This window comes from Nipponia nippon, unplaced genomic scaffold (assembly GCF_047370975.1).
Source record: "Nipponia nippon isolate SJK-2023a ecotype South Korea unplaced genomic scaffold, ASM4737097v1 scaffold_2, whole genome shotgun sequence".
NCBI classification, from domain to species: domain Eukaryota; kingdom Metazoa; phylum Chordata; class Aves; order Pelecaniformes; family Threskiornithidae; genus Nipponia; species Nipponia nippon.
This window is the reverse complement of record NW_028262336.1, coordinates 7,525,760-7,552,035: the sequence shown is the minus strand read 5'-3', so window position 1 is coordinate 7,552,035 and position 26,276 is coordinate 7,525,760. Positions and strand designations below refer to the sequence as shown.

The following is a 26,276-nucleotide window of genomic DNA, read 5'->3' as shown; positions in this document are numbered from 1 at the left end:
CTTGTAAAGCCCTTTTAATCGCATGTGCTCATGTCCAGTCCAATGTTCAGGAAAACATTTAAAGCTATGCAGATGCCTACACTGCACAGATCTAAATGTATGAATTACTTCATTAAAGGAAAATTTTGGTTTCCTAACAGCAAGGGACTTTGACGAAGGCACTGATATTCAAGTGAATTAGACTACCTGGCTCTGTTTTACCTTCCTTTATGGAAAGCATACTTAAAGAATTCAGAGATCAGCAAAGCATATTTTCCTTCAAAAAAGACATGCTGGCAAATGCCCATCGTATCACCACTATCTAAGTGGTTTAAATGGAATTATAGACTTTTGATTCATCAGTTTCCTTGGTATGAAAGAAGTTTCATTAGCCTGAAATTCCCCAGACCACTCTTAGAATTAACTTTTCTCTAGCCCTTTAAGAATGAAAATCCCACAATGCAGTAATAAAACACTCATTCCTAATCTCTTTTTTTTTTTAATATTAACACCATCATCCCTGCACAGAGATGATTTTCAGCAACAGGAGCACCACTAATATAATTCTACTGAACACTACTGGGAAACTCTCTCTTTCCGGTAGTAGGAGGATACTTACAAGCTTCAGTAAGGATTGGCTGTGCCATTTGATCTGTTTTTTTTTTCTCTGAAGTACACCTCCTCCTCTTCCTTCCAGTCTCAAACTACCAGAAAGGATTTCCAGATTCACTTCACCTCTCCCTCTACCTTAATCAATCCAAATATAAAATATATTTTTCATACTTTGAAAAAATAAATGCCACTTCCCCACTAGCCACTGAAATCCAAAGTCAGTCTGTTGGGAACCCAATGCCAAGCTGCTAAAACTTTATGCAGGAAGTAATCAAGAAGAATTCAAACCATGAATCAAGGTTTTGGTTTCAAAAACAAACATCCCAAGCAAGGAATATCCATCATTACAACTACAGCAAAGAATTTAAAACACAGATGGAAGTGGATGGACTACTGTTCTCATGGAAGCTAAATTTTTTTCTAAAAAATGGTGATAAAGTGGTAAAGCAGATTGCTTTTATTTGAATCACTTTTCCTAGGTTCTCTAAAGTGAACAAAACCAAACAAACAAAAAACCCAGCACCACCAGACACCACCAAACACTTTAGCACCCTATATATAATATATTCAAGGAAAACATAAGAAACAAAGTGCATTTAATTGTGCATAAATATGTCTTCTGCCTGGGCAAATCTGTCTGCAAAAACACACCTGCATCTGAAAGCGTAGTGCTTTACTAGGTATTTTTCATATGATTACAGCAACAGATTGCCATATTGCAAGTGGGAATATCCAGAGGTCGCAGCCTAAACGATCCGCTGTACTACTTTGAAGCATCTGCAAAGATTTGTGTTCATCCCACTTTTTTTCCATTTCCAGATTCTATCTTCAAATAGTTCCTTCCAGACTCCTGTCAAGTGTATCAAGGCTATCACTGATGCCCCTTTGTACTCAACCTTGTAGACAAAATACAAAGAAAAGTTCTGCCTATGATGAGGTCAAGTCCACAGCATCTGCACTTCACCTTTCTATTATGAATACTTATCACAGACAGAAGATCTATCGTCAGATTACTTATGAGAAAATTGCTTTCCTCATTTTTCCTCAAGTATGAGAAAACAGCTTTCTGAAAACCTTGTTCTACTTCTAAGTTTCCTGAAAATCAAAATAATGAGTTACTCAAACTTATGTCTAAAAACCCAGGGTGAAAAAAACCCAACAATTTCCAGAGTTTGTTTACAAATTTTAAAAATCTTATCTAATGAATACAAATCATCGTGACAAAAACCAATGACATAGATACCTAGTCCTGAGAACGATGACAGATTTGCACCTTAGCACACTACAGAGGTCAATTGGACATTTTCACAGTGATGCCTTCTCTCTTTCAAAGAGCAGTAAGTATATTGTGTGCCAGCAACAGCTTTTCAGTTGTTTGCAGTCAGACATACAATCTACTAAAATGCTGGATTTTAGTCCTTTTCTCCCCATTCTCTCGTAAAGAAACTTCATTTGAGATCTTACACAAATAAATGCTGTTTCTATACCCGCTTGAGACTGAACTACTGTCCTTGGTATTCTTTTTGTCAAAATTAGGTTTGTCTCTGCAGCAAGGAAGTACTCTCTCAATTAATATTTTTCTAAGTCTTTGCATAAATAAGGAAATATGATTCTTATGGTTATCTGTCATGCAGCATTTTGTTGATCAATATAAAGGTCCGTGAATTTCTAAAGCAGTCCAGTAAGTATTAAGATAGGAGTGCTCCCTAAGATGTATCATCCACTCAGAACAGGTCTAAGACCACATTTCCACAGAATACCTTTTCCACTTGGGAAGAACCCACTCCGGCTCCTTTTGTTTTCTATGAGAGTTAAATTTTAGTTGAGGAATAACGTGGAACACAGCACTGTAAATTTTTTTTTTTTTTAATTACAAAAGAGGGACAGGGGTTTAACTTACCAGCAATGTTAAAACAAAATCTCAAGCTTAACACATGCCAGGAGAACAAACCTGTCTGGGTAGCCAGTCTCACATCTAGGAGCCCTCAAGACCATAGAGGCTTCCTTGCCTCTAGGCAGGCCTTTCAGTTTGCATCAGGTCCAATGAATTCCTGACTAGCAGTTTTGCTTTTCAAGTTCGTGGCACAGTTCTAGCCCCAAATTTGTTTTTGACAAAACTCTGACTTTAGGAGAACCCATGTCTCAGCTTGGGAGTGCAGAAAAGGAGGGCAGGATTTCACCTCTCAAGCTCTGCACTGTAACCTAAGTACAAAATGTGAAATGTTACCAACTTCTGACCTCAGTCTTTATAGCCTGATCATCACTACTTTAATCATTTTTTCCCTGCTCGTTTTTCAAAGGAATTAAGTAAAAGCCACATCAAAGAAACTTTAAACCAGTCATGAAATGCCAAATTCTAATTCCTACAGCAAACATGACTAAACTGTTACACATAAATACATTAAAGTTAATCCCACCCAGTGATCTACTGACAAAACAGTCGAGTCATAACTGTTCTCAGGGCATTAAACTGAAGTTCATCCATTTTGGTGCATTTACAATTTTGGCTTCTGAGCACTACTGCCAACACCTCCAGATCTACTAAAATGAGGGGAATTACAAAAAGAGAATGTCTAAATGATTGCAACTGTGACCTTGTATCTGAAGAATCAGAAGCTCCAAGCACAAGACGCAAGTGGGTTTCAGAACACAGATCCACACTAAAACTCTTAGATTATTAAAATATTAAGCCCTACAATCGTAACCTACACACTGAGGAGCTGTGCTTACTAGTTACCATCCTCCTCAACTGAAAACTGGTCTCAGGAGAAGAGGAGACGGGTAAAAGACACTCAAAAGCTTGGCAGATTCTAGAGGGGTCAAACCACATCATGCCTCGCCAATATGCCTCTGGTCAGAGCAAGTCTGCATGGAATAGCATCGGGTTGCTTTTGCACTCTTTCAGCTCCCAATAAAGAGGAATTGGGCTGCTCTTGCAAACCCTTTTCAGAGTTAAAATACAACGACCTCACCACTGCCCACCTCCCAGCCAGCCAGGGAAGTGCTTCATCTCCACTGGGAGGAGCCGCCAGAGAATGAGCTAAAGCTGTCTAGTCTGGAGCACCGGGCTACATAGCCTTCAACGGCCTTCCCAGCTGTCTTCCCATCTCTGATCCTCCACAGAAGACATGCTGACACCAGAGTGAGAAAATAGCTATTGCCTTACTTCTTTAAGAGGCGCGTATGATGCATGTTCCTAGAGAGCCGGCAATACCACCCCTCCAGCATTACCAGCACCCTTGACAGCTGAAGTTAAACTTCACGTAACTCCCCTGACACCCTTTGTCAGGCCCCAGGGTTTCTCTGCAGCCCGGCAGACGCTTGCGGTACTCTCGCTCACAGGACTTAACGTGTGCGTGAGCGCTGCGCCAGGTCCTGCTGCAGGTGGTCGGGCTGCGCTGCTGCAGCTGCCTAGCAACAGATGAGGGGCAGCAAGGCCAGAGATAAAACCAACAGTGATTTTCCACTGCATTGTCGCTGGATAGGAACCCTATGAACCCTCTACAGTAATCAAAGTCAGTTTCTAAGTAAGGACTCTGTCTGAGAATTAATCAGCATAAACTAGAGATGAGATCCAGCCTTCTGACAGCAAGGTAAGCTCACTGAAAAACCTCCTAGGTTACAGCTGTGGTTAAAGCAAACCATCTTCCAGGATGGAAAAACAGAAGATTTTTCCTTCTAAGAATCAGTTATGCAACAGACTCTGGATGAAAAAGGAACACTGGGGAAAAGGACTGGAAAGGAAAACTCAAATCTTTAATTCGGTCAAATGTTTCTGCAGAAATAAAGACTAAAGCTCTGTATAAGCTCAAGTGTGTAAGTGAAACTTGACGTAATTGTAGATGTGTAATGAGCAGATTATATTCATGGTAATTAGATAATCAAGTTCAAAGCCTCAGCAGCACATAGGAAATGGCAAAAAGGTTTATTTTTAGATACTCGATAGTGAAAATTTGTGGAACACAAATCAAATCTGCAATGCGTAACAGGCTCTGCTGCTTTGACCCACATAAATTCGTCTGCCAAACCACCTTTCTACACTAATGGCTATACAGGATTTCCTTTCCTCTCCAGCTGCTTACATTCTCCCCACCAGAAACAGCAGGGTGGACAGCCACAGCCAGAAGCACTGTTGCTGGGTGTAAGCAAGTTGCTTATTTCTAAGACTACGCAATCTACTACATGCCATTTTGCCAAAAGGGTGGCTCACTAGTTGCTATAGCACCTTCTTCAACTGAGACACAGGAGATGTTGTTGGTATAACCAGAATGTCTCGGGTATCACTGAACCCAGTTGCTAACAGCCATTAAAAGGGAGATGAGATGAGCAGGGCATCCCTCTCTGTCACAGATTGCTGAGCCCAAATAGGTCAGCCCTTCCTTTCTCAAACTTTCTGCCTACAGATCCACAATCCATGGGGCCAACCTGCTCCACTGCCATGACTCTGCTCTCTAATCCCCTACAGCCAGGCTTCCCCCTTCTTGTCTGCCTGTTTCAGGCAGGCAGCTGGGAGTTCTTCCCAGCAGATTGTTTGGTCCCCCCAAACCCTTTCAGCGTGCTATTCCCTGACTCCAAAACAGTCCCCACAGGGAAAGAGGAATGGTGGCATTTCTGTAGAGACAGCCTGCCAACTGCCACACAGCATGCTCAAAAACTTTAAAAGCTTTAAAATCTATAGGAGGCAAAGGCTACATTCCTTCAACTTTAAAAGAGGCAGTTTAATCATAAGAGAGTAAATTTGGAATTAAGACTTCCAAAAACTGTTGCAGAGCTAGCACACAGTTCTCTACTCTGTTGTGCATGATTCTTCCAACCACTGTGATGATGCAAAGTGCTTTGTAAGAAGACCAAGTGTACCAGAAGAGATGCCACTCCGTGATATTTTTGTTGTTACTCACAAAAGTTGGCTGAAGAAGAATACGAGAAAGACTAAGGAAGACAGAAGGAGGACAGGCTAAGAAAGCCAAACCCTGAGACATTCCTGGCCCATTGGGCTGATGTTGGAGAGTTCCTGCAGCCCTTGTGAAAAAGGATTCATCTCACCTTAAACTGCAAACTGGAACCAGTCCAGTTGCAATATGAAGCCACACCAGTGCTCTCAGCCAAAGGAGGAGGCCACTGCTCAGCCACCACGACTCTTCCCTTCCCTAAGCCCAACTCCCTGTCAGAAGCCAGACTTGTGGAAAGTTTTACAAGACCTCCACAGTCTCATAATCTCTTTAAGAGATGCAGCACCTGTGGCTTTTGAAACATTCAAAGTAACACTGGAGAAAACAGGCAGGAAGAACAGAGCTTGGTGAGGTAAAAGCATAGCCAGTCCCTGAATCCCATCATTCTTGATATTAATTTAAAATTGATAAAATGTTTTGCTGACTTAGAAAAGAAAATTCAGTTTTGATTTCTTCATTCTGTTGAGGGTAGTAATCAAAGCTGCATGGACAGAGAACGCTCACACAAGGTACACTTTGTCTTTCAAATTTTAGTTGCTGTTTGGCATCTGTGGTCTGCCTTTCCAGCCCTCTGCGGTGTGAGAAAAGGACTATATAGTAGACATTAAACTCAGTTTTAGTCCAGTCTCTCTAGCGCTCACATTGTAAAGCTGGGTGTGCACTTATATTTTCTGTTTATCTGTACCTGTACCTCTTTCTCTCACCACCCCCACCTCCTCCAGACACCCATGCTCCCAAAGGGGAGTGCAAACAGAGCCAGAATTTGTCCTTTGGCGATTCAGAAAAATTCTGAGAAGTTCAAGAAAAAAGAAAGTAACAGACAGGGCACTATGAAATCTACAGAAATGAAGATTAAAAGTAGGAAGGGACAACCTGAGCTGACTAAGAGAGAGTCTGAGCCCCCATATTTAATAGAAATTGTATCTTAATTATAAGAAAGCACAGCCCAAGCCATCCGCTTTGCTATTTTCACAATCAAATTAAGGACCCTAACAATCCTGCCACAGAAAAGTTCGTCCTCTGCAAACATTTAGCTAGGTAAGATCCTAGACCCAGCTGTTGCCCATATTTCTGTAAAAGGAGCATCACTCTGTCTTTGCTGCATGGCAGACTTATCAGTAGCAGATACCATGCAAGGCCTCAAAGAGATAACAGGCATATTATCAGCAGTGAGTGCGAGACTCTTTCTTGTGAAAGCCTTTTTTTTTTTTTTTTCAGCAAGCTGTCCAGACATCCCACTTGAGGTGTGAAAGGTCTGGAAACTGCTACGGCCACTTCTGCTGTTTCCATTGCAGCTATCCACAGAGAAGTGATTAAAATGTTGCAGTGTGCTCTGCATCTTACTAAGAAAAATCTCAATGCTCTCACATGGCAATATTTATTCTGCGCTCAAAAACACTGTTGCAGTGCCAGAGCCAAAATATTTTACTGCACTCACTGCTCCTACACATGCTCCTGTATCTAAGTACAGGACACAAAAGTGAGATTATTTTTGCATGGTGACAGTTGGGCATTAAACATTTCCAATACTCATATGGTGAGCTCATGGGGCATTCTTCAGCACAGAAAGCATCATAGAGTCCAACAAATGCTTTAGGTCTTTGGCTCACTTTCATAGAGTAAACAAGCCTTTTCTACTTTCCATCCCCACTGCATTCACCAGAATAAGATTCACATCAGCACAAATCTCCCTTTGTGAGTAGTTTTAACGTAATGTGTTATTGCGTGAGCGGAAGGCCCTGCAACAAGGCCAGGTGTCCTGCTTTCACTCAGCCGTGAGGATGCTAACCTCCAGCAGGTGAGTGTGGTGGGCAGACGGGAGCAAGGACATGGTAAGCTGTCACAGTAAGATTCATCAAATCCCATGTATATTTTTATCCCTCTTTTTTTCACCTCTCCCTTCTTATTCTGAAATTAACGAGTATCCACATGGAAAGCACATGACCCACTCTTCATGGAACCGAACTGCAGAAATACTAAAGGTGTATGAAAGACAACGTATCTGTGTGCTTTTGCGTGTACTATGAAATATACCCCATGCTCTTGCAGTCTCGTTTTCCCCAAAAAGGGCACAGAAATGATCACGGATACAATGAAGCACACATTGCTTTCACCTCCACTATCTGCATTGCTTACCTTCATTAACTGCATGAGGCTTAATAATGCAACAAGTACAGTTTGTGAATTTTGCACTGTTGACTGGTCCATGACCTCCACTGGAGGGAAAGAACAACTCCAGCTCCTGAAAACAATTGTAATTGAATACATTTTAGATTCATCTAGCTGCATACATCAGCTTTTATCATAAGTAACAACATCTGAAGTATCCATAATCACAGAAGATAAACCTTAATTGTAAATTTTTGCGCTACAAACACTTTTTCCCTATAATATTCTCTCAAATATATCTTTCCCTCTCTCGCACCATTGCTACAATCATAAAAACATGATTTGAATACTTATTGCAATGTCTTTCTTTTCACTTCTGCAATGCAATCCATTCCCATTCAGAGCATTCAAAATGCTGTTGCCACAATCATTTGTTAGAGGTTTTCCCAGTTTTCTAATTCTCTCTCTTTCCTCAGTATCTTTCCTAAATCCACTCTCATATACATATATTTTATCTTCCCTTTTTCACATAATCTTTTCCACTATATGAGCAAAAGTGCAACTCCCATCCATTTCTCAGTATGTTTTCTTTCCATATACAAAACTGACCTCCATCCCATTTGTTTGCAATTTTTTTCCTTTTGTCTTAAACAACTACACTTTGTCTAAAATTGTTGACTCACTCTTCATGCCTTATCGACCCTATTTTGTTTTGTTTTTGTTTTTGTTTTTTTTTTATATCTTACTGAATTGAAGCTGATAAACTCAATTGCTCTGATTTTTGGGATGAATGAAAAGAACCTCTTTGCCTCTGATGACTTCCTTTCTTTCCTCCATCACTATTCAGGTATCATAGAGCTTGGGTCTTAGACCATACTGGGGTGAGCCTGACAGCCAGGTTTCTTTCCTCATTGATATTTTTTCACTGTTCACTGCCAGCTTCACACTTTTTCTATACCATTTATTCACATATGTTACACAATCTGCCAATTAACATTAGTCAGATGCTCAAAACACAGATTCCATTTCAGACCTATTGATCAAATTCAGTAAGAGAATTGATAAATTTCTATTTAAGGGAAATAATAATATCCTGGAAATACTACTACTGAATCTATCTGATTTTTTCCTGTATAACAGTAGCAGTGCTAAAGGCCATTTCCTGAAATTGTCTCATTTAATTTAGTAGCTCAATTCAGATGGAATAGACTTAGCTATCTCCCAGTCTTTAGCTCGTGGCACTCCGATGATTCCTGTAATCCTTACTTGAACAATTATACAATTCAAACTAATGGACCTTTCAATAGAAGGGAAAATGGTTTTTGTTTTTCTCCTAGCAAATAATCCACATTTTAAGTGGGCATATCGGAGACAAAAGGGTTCATTTCCTACATCCTTCTACTGATAAAATGCCGCATGCTTCAAGACCATGTCCCACTCTGTTAACTAATGTTTACTCTATAAAGAAGCAGCCAGGAAAAGGCAGCAAAATAGTTACAATATTTAACACTTTGTTTTATCCATTAAGTCATAAAAGGAAAGTAACTAAATAATGTTGAAGGACTAGGGTAATGAAATGCCAAACTATAACCAAGTGGAGCCTTAAAAAGAAAATTCTTTTCCTTTCCCTTTATTCCTGATCTAAAGAAATTCCAAAATTTGGCCTGCAGAGAGGTATGAGCTTAGAGTATACCAGAGGCATACTTGTCATTTAGCTCCCAAAAGAGCAAGGCAGTCTTCCATTCTAACTGTTTAGTTTACAATACATTCATTCAATGCGACTGAGACTTCAGATTTCCTTTGAAGAGTTTGTTTAGGTCCCTTTATCTTATATTTCTTTCTTTTCAGCAAAGCTTCTGCAAGGCATAGCCAACTAGTTTCCATGGCAACTGCTATACAGCCATATAATACTGGGCCTACTAAATTAAAATAGGCACAGGGTATTAAATTCACAATTTTTATTGACTTATTGAAGATAGGTATCAGTAACACTACAAAGATGCACACACCTGCAAAAGCTCAGCAAAATAATCGTGGGATATAAAAATACTGCAGATGAATGGGGCCTTCAAACAGCATTTCAAAAATAATGAAATGCAAAAAGAACAACAAACTTAAGCCAAAGCACATACTTATGCTTCTCATCAAAATTTTATGCTAATAAATACTCTTTCCTACACGCTCGGTTCAAAAGCTGGCACAGTTGTCACGGCAGTACACAGGAACAAAGAGAAACTTTCACCCTTATATATGAAGACATCTAGCTATTTAACCAGAACTACAAAGACTTTTCTGACTACAATTCTCCTTCATCAGAAAAGATCCATTTCATCCAGACTCTTTCTGATTGTACCATCTTCATCAAGCTTGCCAGCAGAAAAAGTACTTCAGGGCCAGCATATGATTTCTTGTCACAACCAGAGGCACGCGGAGAGGATCTGGCAGCCCAGGCATGGTGCAGGGAAGCGAGATGAGTGCTTGACCGGCAGAAAACCGCCCAGGCTTTGCAGTTAGCTTGCTATGCCACACAGCCTAACAGCCTGCCAGAAGAAGAGGCTGACCAACTCTGCCCTCATCACCAGGATATAATCTCTACATGTATTTTCTAGTATATGGTACTTGGCAGCTTATTAGGTATTCCAGGGCAGGTCTCTCTCCAGCTGTGCTATTGCAGCTGTTCCAATTTAAATAGAGGAAAGACTAGGATCAAGGAAGCAACAACTGTTACCTTTTCCCTGCTGGTCTAGAGCTAAGATACCACATCACAACACCAATCAATCATGAGGTAAACTTTATTCTTGCCATCATTTATCAGCATATCTACCCTACAACGCACAGAAACAGTCACCTCAATGCTGGTAATATCTATCACTCAGTCCCAGGGCTTTTTCTTAGCGCTAAGGAAAGACACACTGCAAACAAAACAAAAGAGAACCGAATTCCTCCAAGTCAAGCCCACTGTATTACCTCTCAAAACATGAAGCGCTAGAAAGTGGCCTGTTTTCATAATTATTCATTCTGAACAATAACAGCAGAGGAAAATAGGCTGCAGGCAGAGGACTGGTGAGGACTGTGGAGGAGAACAGATAAGCGAAACACAGGAGGGCACAAAAGGATTTAATTGTTTAATGCCTTTCTTTTTATGACCAGCATTGGTAGGCTATAGGTAGATTATGCAGCCTATGCAATTAACTCAATGTTTGTGATGTACAGAAGACATTAAAAATGACCAGGCATGCTCTCCTGATCAAAGTGCCCAAGGTTCTCGCTTGTGACAGAGATAAACAAGATTTCTGTTTTCAGACAGCTTATTTTTCCATGCTAAGAATATCTATGAAGAATATCTAAATATCATCCATGAAGAATATCTAAACTAGTTCTGAAGTCCAGTGGGGAAAAAATTGAGGAATTCCTGACCCAGCTGTTACCAGATAAAGTAAAAATAAACCTCAGTCAACAAACAGTCAAAAACTTACTTGAGCAGCTGAAGCAACCGAATCTGGGCCATGAGCTGCATTTCTTAGGCCATCATGTCCAAAGTTCGCTCTAATGCTGTCTGGTGCATCAGTCTGAGCCACTGCAGAGTTTGCTGGCCCCAGTAATGTTTTCCATTTACAAACTGCATCATCTCCTAAGATTTCCATAGCAACAATGGGACCACTCGTTATAAACTGGAGAAGCTCACTGCAAAATGGAAACAGCACATGGTGACCCACACTACAAATTAAAACCAACAAAAACACGATCCATTGGAGATGCTCACAACTCAACTCGGCAAGGCCTTGAGCAACCTGATTTAACTTTGAAGTTGGCTCTGCTTTGAAGGAGGAGGTTGGACTAGCTCATGTGCAGACATTCCCTCCTTATTATGGCTGTAGAAAAAGAACCAGAAACTCATTCAAGCTACCGTATAGTATGTTAGATTTCAAAAGAATTTTTAAAAGATCAGTACTGGCAACAGTGAAAGAGACCCTGCTAACCATTTGTCTGACAGGAATGATTCCTAAGCATGTCTCTTCTGGACAGCAGGATTTCAGGATTCTCAAACATGACCCATGTGTGTTCCCCACCGACACAACCTCAGCACTGCTGTCAGGATGGATTGCTCCACTGCCCCGTGGATCTCTCCATGGATTTTGCCCAGCCAAAATCCAAAGTGGGAGAGAAGGGAGAAGCACAATGTGGAAAGTTTGCAGGGGAGAGGGGACTTAGCCACAAAGTGAGTTACCACATCCTGGCATAAGCAGAAATCAACTGATTTTAATGGGATGAATCTGAGTAAGAAGAGATTGTCACCCAAAATTGGAAACGCAAACGTTCTATTTAAAAACTAAACAAATCATCATAACTATAATTCTGTATCTTTACAAAACATGCATACCAACAAGCTTGCCTTTTCACTGTGTAGTCTGGACAGAATCAACAAAGGAGAAAGTTGACTCAATGCTTTTTGTACTACTTTCTTAAAAAAGAGCTTTACAAAAAAAAGAGCTTCACACAGAAAAAGCTTTACAGAATTACAATTGTGCATGTGTACGCTTCTCCAACCATCCTCTTCCTAATGATCATTTATGCAATGATCAGTGGGCAACAAGAGAAGAGAAATCCTACTAGTTCTTTGCTACAGGATCAATATTAAAACTATGAAAAGTTACATAAACATAAAGAAACTACACAGGCAAAAGCTATTGGAATTCAGGTTCTGCTGGTCAGAGACTGCTTGTTTAGGATACAGTTACACGTACATACACTAGAGAAAAAAGCAATTTCTACAACACTGCTTACTGTGCAGACTAATCCTGAATATTAAATAAATTTAAAAAATTAAATTCTTTAATATGAAAAACATTCTTTTCCAAAGAAGTAGAACTGCTCTTTTCCCTACTATTCACTAGAGTTACATTGACCAGTGAACTCGCAAACTAAATCTGAATGTAAAGACAAGTAAAACAACGCTAAATATAAATGAGTCAGAGATTTTACATTTCACTGCCTTGAATATTCTTTTCTATTTGATTTGTAACACTTTATAACTATTTGTTTCTAATTTAGAGAACAATCCTATACCAAAGATGTAGCCAAAAGGACTGTAGGATGGGAGACAAGCAGAGCAGAGTGGATAAAGGCTACAGTTCCTCAGATAATTACCATTAGTGTAGATAGACATCTGAGAAATAACACTACAGGCAAAATCCTTGCTTATTTATCAACATATTCAAGCAGGCCTACTCAGCAAAGAAAAGGCAATTCTAGATCTTCCTCTGATCTCCAAAATGGTCAGACATAGCCTGGGGCCATGTCTCCATGAAGTTTGGAGCCACAATAAACCAGTGGCTGTTGCAGAAGAGCAGCTGGCAGATCCTAACACTCAAGCACTTCATGACAGTACTGAAACCAGGTCTTTTGACCAAGTGAGTGCAAACCTGGGTTCAAACAAGGATGAAAAACACAAGGCAGAGCTGCACCCTTTTCCTAAAAGAGGCAGACCACCAAATCCAAAGGGAGGAAAAGGAAGTTGTTTGTTGGCACTTTCAGGCAAAGTAGAAATGACACAACCTCTGGGTCATAAGCATCTATCTGGTCAGTTAAGGAACAGCTAAGGTTTTTCATGTTAGGTGGAGCAGTCTAGCACCATGGAAGTCTGACATTTTGTCCAAGGGTAGCAGTACAGTAAACAACTGCCGATGCTCTATCCTTTCAGTTACTTATGATTTGGGGTACTTGCTACCAAATCAATTCTCACAGCTAAGGTAATTCTCATTACCTGCAAGCTGCACCCTGATCCTGAAGATGCTCCTTCCCTTGGCTTTGAAGTTTCACCTTGCTAGGAGCATCTCTCACTTCGGAGAGACCAAAGACATTCCCCTGATATCATCAGGCTGTAAAGAGTGTGAGTTAAAACCCTGAATAGCTGAAATAAGGATCTGTCCCTGGAGGAAGATGAACAGCGTGCATACTTTGCAAAGGGCTCCACTCAACTAAGACAAGTTCTGATTTTCCCATGGTCCTGCAGTACCAAATATGGTAAATGAATCCTGTGTATTCAATAAATAAGCTTAATACATGTCAAGCTGAAACTGATATACATACTTATAAAAAGGTTTTGATTGATGGTCTACGTAGAAATCAGCTGCTTCTTTTCTGGAAAAGCAAAAAGACATAGATAAGATGCACAGATATAGATGCACAGATATAGATATATACACACACACACACATATATATATATGTAAACCCCTCTGAAAATCACAAACTATCTTCTGATTTTTTCTGGTCTCCATGATTTTGCCGACTTTGAGCAGCTCTCTTTACTGAAAGAAATTACCTGGATGTTTTTCAAATAACAGATTCCAAGTACGAGCAAAGGCATGGTTCTGTCATCTGCAATGGAACTTTTCACACCTCTCTCCCATTTGCAGTCCAGACTTAAGCCCAATATTGCCAGAGGAAAGAAATAACATTAAGAAGAACCTAAGAAGAATTTAATTTTCCTAACCTTGACAAATATTTGAACAGTCACAGCTTTCTCCAGTTTTTTTTTATCAAAATGACCACCTGCTCATTGGAACTGAATGATTCCTGGTTTGGTGCTTTCTGTTCAGTGTAAGTATGAGCCAGTCAAAATTCAAAAGATTTTCATTGACCATACAGCTAATATGCTTTCCTTCCATTTTGTAACTAAGGCAGTAACATGATTTAAAAATTATGCTAGTCACAGGAGCTCTTGCAATCTCAAGCTTCAAACCTACACTCTGCAAATAGCCTGAAGTTTTTCCTTACAATTCACTATTTCACCAGAAAATCCTCTTCTAAAACTAATTCACCAAATCATTTTGGAAAGCAAATATGAAAAAGGTATGCAAACAGATTATCATTTCTGAATGCAAAGAAATATTTGAGGGATATATTTCTGAAACAAATTGAGCTCTACTACTCAGTTAAGAATTCCTATTGCAATAAATATAAAACTGCAGTTGTGCTGTATTCCTTTTTCATTTCATCTCCCTCATTAGTTCTCTGCTTTTAAAGAATGGAAAACAGTGTTCATCTGGGAATAATAGACTGAACTGACATATGATTAAATGAAGAGACTAGAGAGCTGAACTATCAAAGCACGTGCTTGCCCTCACTTTCCTATCTTGGCTACAATTTTTACAGAAGGCATGAATCTACTTAACAGTGATTGCCAGACAAATATCAGTCATAATCCCTTTAAAGAAAAACAGTAGATGATGAATCTGGTTTGAACAAGCATGCCCACAGAGATCTAAGGGTAGAAGACTTTGGCAAAGCCATAGTTCTATCATTTTAAAATGGCACAGTCCCAAGAAACAGAGTATATAGCATGCAGAGAAACCACAAATATTCAAAACATTATTTTAAATATATCCAGTATCACAGCCCAATCTCGTGCTTATTAATAATTATTTTCAATTATACAAGACAAGCAGAATTTTTTTATACAGCAATAGGCAATAAAGGTTCAAGTCTCAAAGTTTCTTCCCTTCAGTGTGAGTCAACTCTGAAGCACGTGACTTGGCTCACCAGTTCTTCAAGTCCTCAGACAGACACTGAAATAAAGAACCACCCAACACAACACTTCAGGATCAAATCTCTCAGACTGCAGGAGAGCAAGCCAAAAAAAGCTGGCTTGAAAGACATTGTGAATTGTAAGTCAGCATTAGAAACCTGATTGAACTCACAAACTGGAGTTGTTTGACAGAGGATCTGGGACCAGTATCATCAAACATTGCAGCAGGTGAATGCAGAAAGAAGAGGAGGAAGTCACATAGTGGTTTTATCAGTATTTCAGAAAGCCAAAAAGGTTTTGAGGTAGGGGAAAATTGTTCCTGACCTCACACAGAAACCATAAGAATACATAAAAATGGTATTATGCAAGACAGATAGCTTTTCTTTTGAAAGACACATTGTATATGAACAGGTTTGACAAAGCAGAAATGGAGAAACAGTGCGGTAACTTTGGGGAAGTCTTCTAGGATAAATTAATTATGTTTTCTTTCCTCTGCAGCATGCCTTTTTCTTTAAATCATAGAATCATAGAATTGTTAAGGTTGGAAAAGACCCTTAAGATCGAGTCCAACCGTTAACCTAACACTGCCAAGTTCACCACTAAACCATGTCCTCAAGCACCACGTCTACCCATCTTTTAAATACCTCCAGGGATGGGGACTCAACCACCATTGGCCCTCTTGGCCACCTGAGCACACTGCTGGCTCATGTTCAGGCGGCTGTCAGCCAACACCCCCAGGTCCTTTTCTGCCAGGCAGCTCTCCAGCCACTCCTCCCCCAGCCTGTAGCGTTGCATGGGATTATTGTGACCCAAGTGCAGGACCTGGCACTGAGCCTTGTTCAACCTCATACAGTTGGCCCCGGCCCAATGATCCAGCCTGTCCAGGTCCCTCTGCAGGGCCTTCCTACCCTCCAGCAGATCGACACTTCCACCCAACTTGGTGTCATCTGCAAACTTACTGAGGGTGTACTCGATCCCCTCCTCCAGATCATCAATGAAGATATTGAACAGGACCGGCGCCAGTACTGCGCCCTGGGGAACACCACTTGTGACCGGACGCCAACTGGATTTGACTCCATTTACCACCACTCTCTGGGCTTGGCCATCCAGCCAGTTTTTAACACAGCGTAGAGTGTACCCATCCAAGCCGTGAGCAGCCAGCTTCTCCAGGAGGATGCTGTGGGAGACAGTGTCAAAGGCCTTGCTAAAGTCCAAGTAGACAACATCCACAGCCTTCCCCTCATCCACTAAGTGGCTCACCTTGTCATAGAAGGAGACCAGGTTAGTGAAGCAGGACCTGCCTTTCATAAACTCATGCTGGCTGGGCCTGATCCCCCAGTTGTCCCGCACGTGCCACGTAATGGCACTCAAGATGACCTGCTCCATGACCTTCCCCAGCACCGAGGTCAGGCTGACAGGCCTGTAGTTCCCCGGATCCTCCTTCCGACCCTTCTTGTAGATCGGTGTCACATTTGCTAACTTCCAGTCATCTGGGACCTCCCCGGTTCACCAGGACTGCTGATAAATGATGGAAAGTGGCTTGGCAAGCTCCTCTGCCAGCTCCCTCAGTATGCTCGGGTGGATCCTGTCTGGCCCCATAGACTTGTGGGCATTCAGGTGGAGGAGCAGCTTGGTGAATGCCACCTCTTCGACAACTGGGACTTCATTCTGCATCCTATCTCCATCTCCCAGCTCAGAGGCCTGAAAACCCCGAGGATGACCAGCCTGACTATTAAAGACTGAGGCAAAGAAGGCATTAAGTACCTCAGCCTTCTCATCCTTTGTGGCAATGTTTCCCTCCACATCCAACAAAGGACGGAGATTCTCCTTGGCCCTCCTTTTGTCGCTGATATATTTGTAAGAACATTTTTTGTTATCTTTAACGTTGGTGGCCAGTTTAAGTTCTAGCTGGGCCTTCGCCTTTCTAATCTTCTCCCTCACAACATCCTTGAAGTCCTCCTGAGTCACCTGCCCCTTCTTCCAAAGGTGGTAGGCTCTCCTTTTTTTCCTGAGTTCCAGCCCAAGCTCTCTGTTCAGCCAGGCCGGTCTTCTCCCCCGCCTGCTCCACTTACAGCACATGGGGACGGCCTGCTCCTGCGCCTTTGAGACTTTCTTCTTGAATAACATCCAGCCTTCCTGGACTCCTTCGCCCTTCTTTCCTTCTAAAGAGCTTGTAGCCATCCATTGCAGCACTCCAGTTGTGTGAGTCATGCCACTATGTTTCCACGATGGCAACCACATCATAGTTTTCCTGGCTCGCAATGGCTTCCAGCTCCTCCTGTTTATTGCCCATGCTGCGTGCATTGGTGTAAATGCACTTCAGCTGGGCTATTGATCTCTTCTCCAACACAGGCATGCCACCCCTAGGCTCATCCCTAGCAAGCCTGGTTTTATCCCCTTCCCCCTTCGAATCTAGTTTAAAGCTCTCTCAATGAGGCCTGCTAACTCCTGAGCTAGAATCCTTTTCCCCCTTTGCGACAGGTGAACCCCATCTGTCTCCAGCAGGCCTGGTGCCATGTAAACTGCCCCATGACTGAAAAAAACAAAATCCCACCACTGGCACCAGCCTCTGAGCCACGTGTTAATGAGCTGGGTCTTCCTGTTCCTTTTCCATATGCCTCCCAGTTACTGAAGGGATGGAGGAAAACACCACCTGCGCTCCTGATCCTTCAAGTAATCACCCCAGTTCTCTAAAGGCCCTTTTGATCATCTTTGTGCCTCTATCAGCTACCTCATCACTGCCAACCTCAACAAACAATATTGGATAATGATTGGACAATTTTACCAGCCTAGGGAGCTTCCTAGTAATGTCTCTTATCCTTGCCCCAGGGAGGCAGCAGACTTCCCTATGGGATGGGTCCAGTCGGCATATCGGGCCCTCTGTTCCCCTCAGAAGGGAGTCGCCTGTGACAATTACCCTTCTTTTTTTCTCACCAGTGGCTGCTGTAATGGGTGGGGCTGACTGGTTCCCCCTAGTCAACCCCTTGGATGGATCACTGTCCGCATCTTCATCCTCCTGGCCCTCAAGTTCCAGAGCCTCATACCTATTGTGTAAGGGCACCTGGGAGGGCGAGGTAGGCCAGGAGAGGATTCGCCTGCTGCGCTGAGCAGGGATCTGTTTCCATCGCCCTCCATCTCTTAGGTCCCCTCCTTCTGCCCGGTGGCAAGAGGGTAGGGGAGCCTCTCCTTCTCTTGATGCTTCCATCTGGTGTGCTCGTCTCAGCGATGGTAGGGAGTGGCTCCACCAGTCTATCTCCCTCTCACACTCCCTGATACTCCTCAATCTTGCTACTTCTTCTTTCAGCTCTGCTAAAAGAATCTTGTGGCTCAATGAGATAAGTGGAGAACAGTGAAGGTTGGGGGGGATTAGGAAGATGCATGAGTAAAATCTGTCCAACCCTGCAACAACATCAGAAAATCGCTTGCTTTGCCTGGGACTTCCAGTCACTAAAAAGCAAACAAGTGTGGGTTCTGAGAGCACAAATTAAGACAACACATTTACTGAGAGCAAACAAACCAACTACTTTAAAGACAATGCTGTTATCATCAGCAATACGGTTTGTATCAGGAAGCCATGAGGTGAGGACATACAGCCATGTCAGTAGTAAACACTGCTGAATTGCTAAAGCTATGGTAGTCACCTTGGATTCATACAGAGACATTACACGTTTAATCACCCATACTCATTTCCACAGAACTTTTTAACACTTCGCTTAATTCTCTACATGCTTTCAGAAACCTACGTGATTATGAAACTGATGAGTCTTCCTTTTATTACTCACTGGAATGGATTTGATATGTGGAACAACACAGGATAGCTTCAGAGAACATTCTTAACTGCAAAAATAATATTTAGATACAATAGAGCTAACCTTAAAAATTCCTTACCTTGAAAGCACCATCATTTTGGCCTTAGTTATTGTAAATCCTGCATTAATAATGATATCAATTAATTCTCCAATCTTGGGCATCGCATCAGGTTTAATCAAAGCCAGTGTTCTGGGAAAAAAAAAAAAGTAGAGAGATACAGCCAACACTACTTTCCTTAGAGCATTTGGTGTGCATGTTAAGTTTATATTCAGACAAAAAAACTTCACATCAAAGAGAGAAATTCTGCCACAGTCAAACATCCTAGTCCTAATGTCTCATCAATTTCCACGCTGTTCTTGAATGCCTGTGCAAGGCATTATTCTGATAAGAACGAGCTTTGCATGTTACCATTTCCTCGGCTTTCTAACCCAAGTGAGCCCACAGTGTTCCACCAGCAGTCCTTATTTACTGGCTTCTCCCTTCACTGTCAGAGCAAACAATTTGACCACTTCTTCCTTAGCTAGCGTATATCTCTAGAGCTACTCACTCGCAGCTCTGGGTTAGAACACAACTGATTTGTTAATGTCTCCCTACGCTTGCTCAGCTCCCTATTTTCCTAATGTTAATCATTATATACATAAAAATGAAACTGTTAAAATTCCCTAGTTAAAAATACTACTTAAACATGTGCCTCTTCTATAAAACTCAAAGTGAAATGATTGTTTTATTATTACTTTTAAAATATTTGGAGGCCTCAGTGAGAAGAAGGTCCTATTATGCTTGGTACAGTACGAACACTTTATGGTATACAATTTGCGTGCCAAATAGCTGCCACTGTTAACAGACACAATAGAAGGTTGGCAGAGGAGGTATTACGTCTCTTATACTGACTGACAGCTATATTCTAAGGGACACCAATTCAAAAATCTCTACACTCTCCCCCACATCTTTGTTTCCAAGTACATCCTGTCTTCTCGATAATTATCTTTTTATACTGTACATCCCCGAGGCCAGGACTGTTTTATTAGTGCGGTTTGCATAGCACCAAGTACACCATCAGCACTAAACATATTATTAATCAAAAATAACAAGCACAAAAAGGTCTGTAAAACGGCATTTTCTATTTGCATTCATCTCATGGTGAGTCAGCTTTGAATGTGCTCAGCTTACAAATCAACAGATTTATTCAACCCCGTATCTCAGAAACTCCTCATCTCTGACAATCCTAAAGAGCTCTTTCCATCTTTTACACTGTTTCCAATAATGAAGGCTACCCAAGATAGAAATTTTTTTATTGCAGTACTTCCCTAAATGAAAGGCAAATAATTGCAAGTTTCTCATTTTACATACCAGCAGAGCATGGAAAGCAGCCTTTAGGTTAGCAGCAATATATTCTAGCCAGGGCAAATATGCTGAGGTTACAGGAGATGGATGAACTTCCACTACATTTACTTTGAACCTTAGGCAACACCAGATTGACAGATGCATTGGGAACAGACAGACCATCTATTTCAAGGCAAATCTAAAGGAAGGGAGGTGTTACGACCAGGAAATGTAAAAAGGAAGATTTGAACATATGTGACATTTCATCTGAAACTAAGGGAGAGCCATAGATGACCTTCAGAGCTCAGAAACAGAGATTTCCTTGAGCATCAGAAAGCTCATGTACACAGACCAGCTTAGGCCCAGATCTGTTGGGAAATATGACATAAAAAGACTCATGGACTAAGGGTGTAGCCAGAAACTGCATGAGAGTGGTCAACCAAGCCTATGCTTCAGTCCATTGCAGGGGAAACTAAAAGTTGGTTTAGCCCTGTCTTCAGGTCAGGAAAGGCTGACCAGGCCAACATCCAACACAGTGTGCCCACATACCCCATGCAGCCTACGGCCTGTAGCCTGTTCCCCTCTTCCCCAAGGGTTTCACAGCTCCATCTCATGTGGTGATATTAGCTATCATGGCAGGCTGCGCCACGTCCATCGAGGCACGTGAGGGGGAGCAGCTGCGTGCCCAAGTGATGGCACATACCCATCCGCTCACACAATGCATGACCTGCATCCTGGCCTAAGAGGTTCTCAACTCTGTCGCTTACCATGAACAGTAAGGATCAAAGCACTGGAACGAGATCTCCAGTGCCGTTTGCATTTCCTTGAGGAATGCTTTTTTGAATCTATGTTATTACACAGGCTATTTGAGACACACTGCTCATGCTAGAAATAAATTGTCCCTTACTTTTCGAATTTCAAGCCTCCTAGTAAAAGTGTAATTCCTACCAATATGTAATGAAATATTGCATTATGAAGCAATTTACCTAGAAGACTGCAATGAGCAACTCTTATAACATCTTTTCTCTAACACTGATAGATAAACTTTAACATTTCAGTGTGAGCTTCTCAGAGGTATGCAGGATAAGAAAAGTATAATTCAGGATGCTGAAGACTTTCTGAGATTGGATTTTGATTCATGTGCCCCATTTTTAGTTTTAATTAGGAATATGTTTCTTGTGGTTTGACATGATGCAGTCGGCAAAGTACAGTTTGAAACAGTTTTATGTCTAGGAACAAAGGAGAAAGAATGAAAATTAAGCTCATTTGCCTACATTTTCAAAGGGACTGTACAACAGTACTGCAATGAGTACTGAAACAACAGAAGATGGGAACTGATCAAAGGAACGGTGCACAAAGCATGCTGTGGCTATGCTTTTGAGATCTACTTATTTCTAATAATAGGACTGTTGCATGTACAGTAGCTTATGTCTCGTAGGGAAAGAAACACTGATTATGTCAATGACTAGAAGGATAAGAATAACCTATCCCAATCAAAAAAGAATTCAAGTATTTCTGGTTGAGACACAAGCTTTCTAACACCTTTTTCAAAACCAGTGATAACAGTCCACTTAGACAGGACACACTAGTCAGACAAACATTTACCTCCAGTTACAACCACCCAGGATCACAAGTGAAAGACTACAGAAACCGAAATCCCTGTCCCACGCCAGTGACTCCTTATGTGGTACACTGTAAGTAAGCACATGCTTACTCACCCGTTTTAGTCACTGTTTGTGACGGTTTCCTTGTGATGCACTGGGAAGGGAGCAGGGAAGAACAACACTCAAATACGGCTGTATTTAAAAATTTACCCAAAACTTAAGAAAGGTAGGTACAGAAATTGAAACCCCATAGAACGGTCTTAATAATTTTAGCCTAATTCTAGAAAGGGCCTGTGCAAATCTAGCCTCCTTTTACACATCTGTTTTGTACCTCATGTACCTAGAGTCACATTCACTTGCTTTACTGACAAAAATAAAGGTCCCTAATTCAAAACATTCAAGATTTTTATATGCATTCCTCAGTCTCTCTCAAAGACCTTTGCTGAGCCTGCCTGCATACATATTTGGTGACCAAAGAACGTATTTCCAAAGCAGAACTAACCTGCTGACAGTCCTGTACAGCACAAAGGCAAGAAAAAGATGGGGAAATATTCTGTCTCATACAACATCCTTAAAATTACTGATAGAATTCCAACTACAGATTATTTTAGGAATTATCACGTCTTACTACATCTATTTAACTAATAACTGCTGTAAAACCTGCTAGGAACAGGCCAAAAAGACAAATACCTCATATGCAACTGTTTTGCCCAAGGACTCTTTTAATATGACCCTGTTTACCCAGTGAAAGCTTTTGTGAAGCAATTGGATTTCGAGGATCCCTTGCCTGTTTAAGACACCTTTCACTATGTTCCTTTGGGCTATTCTGAATATGTAACACCACTTGCATATCTATGTTATCTTTCAGCCGACATTCCTAAAATGTTTTCCAAACAGCTGACATGTCATAAATTCCCTTCCTTCCTTTTGTAGAGCAGTACAAAAATTCACCCCCTCCCAGCACCACTTCACAGACACAACTATAGTGTTGCTGTATAGACGGCAACTTCCCTTACAAGAAGAAAATGTCATTTTATCACAAGCTGCCTTTTCTTGGTGTAACTGCATCAGCACCAGGGCTTATGCTAGTTTAGGCAGAGCAAGAAATACACAACTATAAAAAGCTACATTGATATAAAAAACATAAACAGGACAGATGTAATCTACCCAAGGCTCCACTGAGGAACAGAGAGAGTAGCCACATATACAGCAGTCATCCTCTGGTGTTACCCACCTCCTTTGCTACGCTTCCACCATGCCCAACCCCAGCTTGGAGAAAAATTACCAGGAGAACTCCTTCTGGAAAGCTATTATGGCAGTCATAACCTCACAAAAACGTTGCTGTGGAAAATACAAAGGTGTGTGTTAAAACTTGCAGCTCTTCCTGCATGTCTGGTTATGTACAACTCTCCAAAGTGAGTTCAAAATAAGCCCAGTTAGCGAGAAGGAGCAAGCAAGTAGGCAAATAGGGCTCACGGGAACATCATACCTAAGAAAATATTCTGTGCTCTTTTCAAAAAGAGCTGGAGCAAATTATCAAAATTTATTCATTCGCAAATTCAGAGATTACGCGCACTGCATTCAAACCAGATTTAAATTCCTTGTAAATTAATCTTATTGTCATTTTATTAAGTCCCTCTGATATTTTTGTTCTTGGATGGGCTCTTAAAGTCTTTTCCAAAGCAAGACTTTCAACCAAAGAGAGATGATAAGTCTTATTTTCATCCATTATAAATGAAATTTGTCTTAACAAGCACGCCTATAGGTTTTACTCACATTTGCACTCTATACTTCCTGTCCTCATGCACACAGAGTGTAGGAGATGCTGAAAAAATCCTCAGAAAAAATCCTCCATAGTGGGAAAAACAATGGAGAATGGGAATGGGCCTCTCTCACTCCTGTTTCTACTGTTTTCAGTTACTACTACTAACACAGAGTAAATCTGATTGGTAAGGCACTAGGCTTCTGCACAGATCTCAGAGAGACAGCTGCTAGTTTCACAAGATCCAGGCCTTTTGAGCCCAGCACACATCAGGGTTACCATATCCATTCTGCCCCAAGAGAATCCACAAATCACAAGAATCCTACTGCTGCCTGCCCCGGGGGAGTAACAAAGCTGAACAGGACCCCCTGTTTTCCTCCTCCCCCTCTTGTCTCCCAGAAGACCTAGCGGAGGCAGCAGTTGACACCATGGAGAAGCTGGCCTTGAAAATTTATCAGGTAACACTGGCAGTCATGGGTTTGCCTACAGGCAGGGGCCACTTTGCTTCTCTCCAGCTTTTGGTGTGCCAGATCACTTCAAACTGCATGCAAACTTGTAGCTATCCCCTCCTCTCCCCATAGTACAGAAAATGTATCTCATTTCCAGCAAACAACTACTTAAAACCCCAACCACAAAGGAAAACTTAAAAAAAACGTGCTTTCTTACCTCTCTTTGCGGCTCCCCAGCTTGCGGGCTGTATATTGATCCCCATAGTCCACTAAGGACAGATGACGGGAAAAAACAGTAATTTTATTGCCCACAAATAAATCCTCAAGGTGTAAGCTCTCATACTTGGTACGCTTCAGAAAGGTGCGACGGTTCTTCACATCATACTGCAGAGAAAAGAAGATTAAAATCTACCATAGCAGGAGATTTAAGCTGTGGACAAACTAACCACAATTTTTACTCTACCTTCAGAAATTTCCATAGTACCTTGGGATTGAATCTGATCACTAAATTGATTTAATTCCTAGCCCTTTGAACTTACAGGTGTACCAGGAAAGCTTAGAAGACTAAACCCACAATTATAAATTTATTCCATTTAAATAGTCTCAGGCTGACAGCAATCTTTGCATTTTTTATTTTGTCATTTGCTTGTCCTAATTCAAGCTGTGATAAACGGTTCAGGTGCCTAGTGGATACCTCTGCCCAGTCTCACTGAGAGTTCCCCGTAGCAGACCTATGCTGTTTCACAGACCAATGGCTCGCACCAGGAAGCATCAAGATACACACTGTGGCAGGTCTCCTCTTCAGGGCATGGTTCCAATGATACTACGCTTTATTTGACTGCGTAAGACTCAGAATTAGGGACGGATGGATGATTGCAACACTAGGTTGAGACGTTCTCACTGCCTAAAGCTGCAAGCTCAAACGCCTGTCAAGACAATTCAGCTATGTATCATCATTCCAAGCAAGAAGCAAGATGTTAATGTGTAGTTTTCTGGGTGGGCTGGCAAAGCACAAAAGGCAACCTGCTGAACAGTTTCTTCACTGCATGTAGATACTACAGATGCCTTCAGTTTCCTGGGGAAGTGGAATCCGAGGAAAGGAAGAGTTTTGTCCTCCTCAGGCCAAACTTCCCCTTCTCTGTCTTGAATTACATGTACTGTCCTCCATTGCAATGGTATATAGACTAGAATAGCATTAAAAGAAAGAACATCATTCCCACAAATTTTGAAGGAAAAAAAAAAAATTAAGAGCAAAATTACATACTCCTCCATGTTCTGAAATGTGTGAATACATTTCTCTCCTGTTAGAAGGCTAGAAGAATTCTAAGTTTTTCCAGAATAGCCAAAATTTTTCAGATCAGAGAATATACGTTATTTTGATACTTCCTTCTGCTGAGGCAGGATTATAAGGAAGAATCCTTCCCTGCTGAAATGTCTTTACCGTCTCATACGTGCTCCTCCTAAGTGTCCTCTATTCAAGTGCAGTAGGGAATGAAATGACAACATGCTGAAAAAAAACCCTCAAATTCAGCTACTTGTTTTTTCCTGGACTTTGCCAGGAAGCCCGTTAACTGTATTGACCATATTCAAATTCTTCAATATCTTGACTAAAAATCTGAAAATTTCCTTGGTTATTTCACTAACAGTTGCTAGAAAGGCACCCCAAGCTGTTTCTCCCTTCTCAAGCAGAAGACAAAGATGCAGGGGGAGGCTTCTACCTGTGTTAAAGAATTCTTCTTTAGAGTGGAATTTTGGATCTGTTTAAAAGACCTTTTTATAAAGCGAATGAAAAGCCACAGCAGAAGAAATATAAGACTGTTTGGACTCTTGCCCTCCTGCCCATGTACATGTAGAAGTAAATTACCCAAAACAAAACAGTTCTCTGCTAAGAATCTGTCCTTTTTAAATATTTCTTCTCTCTTCTTAGGAAATCTCCTGCAGAAAGACAAGTTGTTCAGGCTTTAAGAATTCCCCATGAGAGTTACTAACTATGGAAGATTCAGAGAATGAGGCATCTCTTTGTCAAGAGATCCAGTTTGATCATAAGATCTGTCTCCCACAGCATTCTCCTGGAGAAGCTGGCTGCTCACGGCTTGGATGGGTACACTCTACGCTGTGTTAAAAACTGGCTGGACGGCCGAGCCCAGAG

General features: G+C 41.4%; 1 protein-coding gene across 5 annotated transcripts in view; it reads right to left on the bottom strand.

The window, feature by feature from the left end:
• NME7 (NME/NM23 family member 7) overlaps window positions 1-26,276 on the bottom strand; it is a 94,781-nt gene that overhangs the window by 46,589 nt on the left and 21,916 nt on the right. For all 5 annotated transcript variants that reach the window (XM_087759540.1, XM_087759544.1, XM_087759542.1 and 2 more), the window contains 5 exons: window positions 24,345-24,511; window positions 19,068-19,178; window positions 13,740-13,790; window positions 11,126-11,333; window positions 7,677-7,782 (listed from right to left, as the gene is read on the bottom strand). In XM_087759540.1, coding sequence (XP_087615666.1) covers window positions 7,677-7,782; window positions 11,126-11,333; window positions 13,740-13,790; window positions 19,068-19,178; window positions 24,345-24,511 — 643 coding nt within the window. The remainder of the gene's footprint in view (window positions 1-7,676; window positions 7,783-11,125; window positions 11,334-13,739; window positions 13,791-19,067; window positions 19,179-24,344; window positions 24,512-26,276) is intronic.